Below are 4,217 nucleotides of genomic sequence, written 5' to 3'. Positions count from 1 at the left end.
TCTCTCCATGAATGATTCAAAATTCAGGCTAGCGAATTGGTGTTCCATCTATCTACACTGAGTGTACAAAACACTAGGAACACCTGCTCTTTTCATGACATACACTGACCAGGTGAATCCAGGTGAAAGCTATAATCCCTTATAGAGCCCCACAGTGGAGGTGTCATAATACCCATAAAACCTAGCGGTCAAACAGGGAAATGGTTCCAATCGTTTTCCACCATTCATTTTTCCCATAAAGGATTTTAGAAACACTTAACATAAGGGCTGTGTTTCGTGTAAGCTTACCCTGGCGTGACGTTTTGATAACCATGTAAATCTCTCGGACAAGGGGACTTATCAATATAGTTATCTTTCTGTCAAGTAGGTTTGATCCTAACTGGAGATAAACATGAACTTGTGCAACATGCATACACAGATGATCGAAATCTCAGCTTAACTTTGAGTGCAGGGATCTCAAGTTAGAATTCAACCAAAAATATGCATTTGATCAGGAAATCAAAAAATTTATTTGTTTTATTTATTTATATTCAAAATGATTCCTGAGCTTTACATTTGTGACATTTTCGTATTATGGGTGCTCTTTGCTCTGCCATGCTTACTCTACTCTGTCTTTAAATGGGTTTCATCCACAATAGCTGTGACCTTTGACCTTTTTACTATTGAACGTTATATGTTTATTCTTGTTTGCATAAGATTATGAGATGCCTTTTCTACTCTAGAAGAAAGAAAATATTATTGTCCTTCAATATCATTATTTTCTCAAATGTTATTCCAAAACACACCAACAGGATAGGGTTGGGCATTACTGCACAAAAGGAATGTATTTCAGACCACTGTACCAACTCTGGAATAATATGTGAACTGAAGGAACTAGAGATGCCCAACAGAGAGCAGGATTTCATCAAAGGAGAGAGCAGTATAGACGAGATCAAAGAAACATGTGAAATACCATCTCCTAAAGGTAAGAAGTGACAGTGTCTCTACAACAAATGGGGTGCGTTCGAAATAATTAAATAATACAAAATATATTTGTATAGTAATAAAATGGTCCAACTTGTGTTATTCTGAGCCTTGCTGTTGGAAAACCACATTAGTGTCAGACTTTCAGCTGTCGCAGATGCACCTCCCCCAACTTCACTCCTCAACTTTGGTCTGCAGTCGGTTGCTTTAGCCTTTATACATGAGTTGGTTCGTATTTCAGTCACGAAATCGGTGAAGAGGAACTGCAGAAATGTGCAGTCGACTGCAGTCAAACTTCATGACCTTTGATCACATGGTTTTTATAAAGTTCATGCAGTCGTCATGTAGGCACAAGTCGGACAAATCCCCATAATGCAACACACTTGGGAAGGTGTTGGTCACCGACTTGACAAAGTGATCTGCTCGAATGCGCGCATTCGGTCAGTCTATCGCAGAGAAAACTCACTGAGAAAATAGTGAGAGACGTGACACTCCTATGTGAAAGGCTGCCATAGGGCAGAACATACGCACACACACACACACACACACGCACACACACACACACACACACACACACACACAACACAAATAGAGCGCGAGAGAGATCTTTGAATGGCATTAACCCTGTCCAGAAACAACCCCTAGCTCCTATCCCCTAAGCACTGTAGATCTGAAAGAAGTGGATAGATGTAAGCAATATGGCAGAAATTCAAGCAAGCCTATCAGGAGGCAAGGTGGAGCTACTACGATATTGCTTATGGGGGGAGAGTTACTGTAGGTTGGGACATAACACTCAAGTTTCAGTCACTCAGGAACTCCCTTTCTGCTAGGTAGCAGCTGTGTCCAATCAGCATGTGGGAACCTGGCTGTGCATATTCATGAGCAGCGGCTGTGTTTGTCCAATGAGCTTGTGGGAACCTGCCTATGGGGATACATTATTCATGAGTGCAGCAGTGTCATCCCCCACCCACCATGGTAATGAGCTGTGAGGTGTATGTGTGTGCCTTGGTGTGTCTCTCTCCGTGTGTGTGTGTGTCTCTCTCTGTGTGTGTGTGTGTGTGTGTGGTGTGTATGTTTCAGTGTGTGTCTCTCTGTTTGTGTAGGGGGTCTTATGTTCACTGGGGCAGGCTGTAGGGCTGGGTTACACCTCTCTCTCATTCCACCCACCCACCCATCCCTCCATCCAACCATTCCTCCACACCACTTTTCCTGGGTGGAATTCTTGGGGCTGCGCATATCCCCCTTTGGATTCCCTACTGTTTCTGTCCCCGGCTTGAAGGAGAGGACAGGGGAGAGAGGGAGAAAGCGAGAGCAGAGAGGATTTAGTGCTGAGGAGAGAGAGAGGGATCATGTCTGGACTCTCAGCTGTGTTGAAGAGCTGGGTCATCCTGCAGACTCTTTGCCTGGCTCTGGCCCAAGTGGTGAGTGGACTGGACAGGGGAGGTTAGGACTGTACCCACATTAGGGTGGCTCTGGCTGGCTGGGGTATGGTGGGAGAGGGGTCTCCTGGAGAAAGGGACTAGGGGTGGAGGTAAAAGGGGGCTGCTAGGGGAACTGCTGTGCTTGCTATGGTTTTGTTGTCACACTGGCTAGTGGTGGTTGGAAAACAACATTTTGGAATTGGGTTGTTTCAGAAGAATAAACGATCAAAATAGTGTTTCAGAGCTTGTGTTTCATCATTGTCATCGTCATTGTAATGATGAGTCTAGAGCAGGATGAAGATCAGCTGTGTACTGTGTGTGTTGTGGAATGTGGTATTGTACATACATGTATCTTCCCACTTTGGACTATGGCCCTTGATTCTGTGGACGACGATTCTTCCTGAATACGGATGAAGAATGGAAACGTCTCCTTTTTTATATGGATGGTTATCCCTAAAGAACAATTGGAGTGGATACAAAACATGGACCGATTTACAATTTTTGCCAAAAAGGAGATTCAGGAGAGAGCCCTAGAGGGATAGATTCGACAGAGCGGCCCTGACACTAGAATTCGGCTGGACACACACAAGAATGTGGATATACAGAAACACAGGCTGTGTATTCAAGACACCCAGTCGCTTTACTGCGAAGCCCACTATTCAAACACACACACACACACGGAATGACGGCCCTGATGACACCCTCCAACAAATCACACGCACCTGCTATCCAACAGAAAATTACCAGTGGATGTGTCTGAACAAACAGGATCATTGTGTGGAATTCCTCAAAAAAATTGTGAAAGATTGGCACTGTATGAGGATTCTGTGTTGTGACTGGTTGAAAAGGATTGAAATCGATTGAAAAAAGCTGCATTCCCAAAAGAAGGGGATGGGATGGGGGAGGGTCTTGGTAAACATTCCCAGCCTCATGACAAATACAGGATGTGGGATCAATACAGGATGTGGGATCAATACAGGATGTGGGATCAATACAGGATGTGGGGTCAATACAGGATGTGGGGTCAATACAGGATGTGGGATTATTTTCACTTCCATATCAGAAAAGAGAACCTCATTCATCAGTCCTATTTTTTCTCATGAGCTCCGGATAGTTCATTTTATAAATGTTTTTAAATCGTTCCATATAGGCTACCAGTGGTATTGGATTTGAATTGGCGTTACATGATTTATGTCAAAATGTGAGGGTTATGGGTGATGTTTCTAGGTGATTCATTTATTTTGGGATTATGATGCTTTGTTCTTGTTTATAGGATTTTATTCACATTAAATTTTATTGAAATATGATGACACTTGATAATGTGTGATTTCCTCACATTGTTGTGCCTCTATCAATTAGGCATATCCAAACATTGAAATTATTTCAGTGGTTCAAAAAGCACCTGCTCCAAAACTAGCCATGTCTCCATTATCAAAAGGCTTACAATAAAATGGCACAAAAATCCCAAAACGTATTCCACATGTTCTCGACAGTATGAAAACAACAGGTATTCAATTGGATGAATACCAAGAAGTGAAACATTCTAAGCCCAAATAATTCTCTACAAAACCTCTGCACATTTCTAAACCTTCCATTTTGTTCTCATTTCTTCCAGAGCGGGCCTCCAGGACCTCAAGGCATTCCCGGCCCGCCTGGCCCCTCTGGCACCCCCGGGTCCGATGGCATTGATGTGAGTATCCCCTCCGCCTTGCCCAGCGCCAACAGGTTGTCACAAAGACGGGCATTGTACCTAATGGAGCGCTCTGGTAGTAATGCGGTTGTACCACCAGCGGGCGGACGGAACGAAAACACAGCGGCACAAAAGAGCTCTGT

The 4,217-nt window shown here is 43.7% G+C and overlaps 1 protein-coding gene across 1 annotated transcript in view; it reads left to right on the top strand.

Moving 5' to 3' along the window:
* The first annotated feature begins 2,110 nt into the window (after window positions 1-2,110).
* The window catches only part of LOC121572030 (collagen alpha-2(IX) chain-like), a 32,091-nt gene continuing 29,984 nt past the window's right edge, over window positions 2,111-4,217 (top strand). The window contains exons 1-2 of the mRNA XM_041883885.2: window positions 2,111-2,384; window positions 4,000-4,074. Of these exons, the coding sequence (XP_041739819.1) occupies window positions 2,313-2,384; window positions 4,000-4,074 (147 nt within the window). The 5' untranslated portion in view covers window positions 2,111-2,312. The remainder of the gene's footprint in view (window positions 2,385-3,999; window positions 4,075-4,217) is intronic.

This window comes from Coregonus clupeaformis, chromosome 8 (assembly GCF_020615455.1).
Source record: "Coregonus clupeaformis isolate EN_2021a chromosome 8, ASM2061545v1, whole genome shotgun sequence".
NCBI lineage: Eukaryota > Metazoa > Chordata > Actinopteri > Salmoniformes > Salmonidae > Coregonus > Coregonus clupeaformis.
Note: the sequence above shows the minus strand (reverse complement) of the source record. Positions and strands in the feature narration are given on the sequence as shown.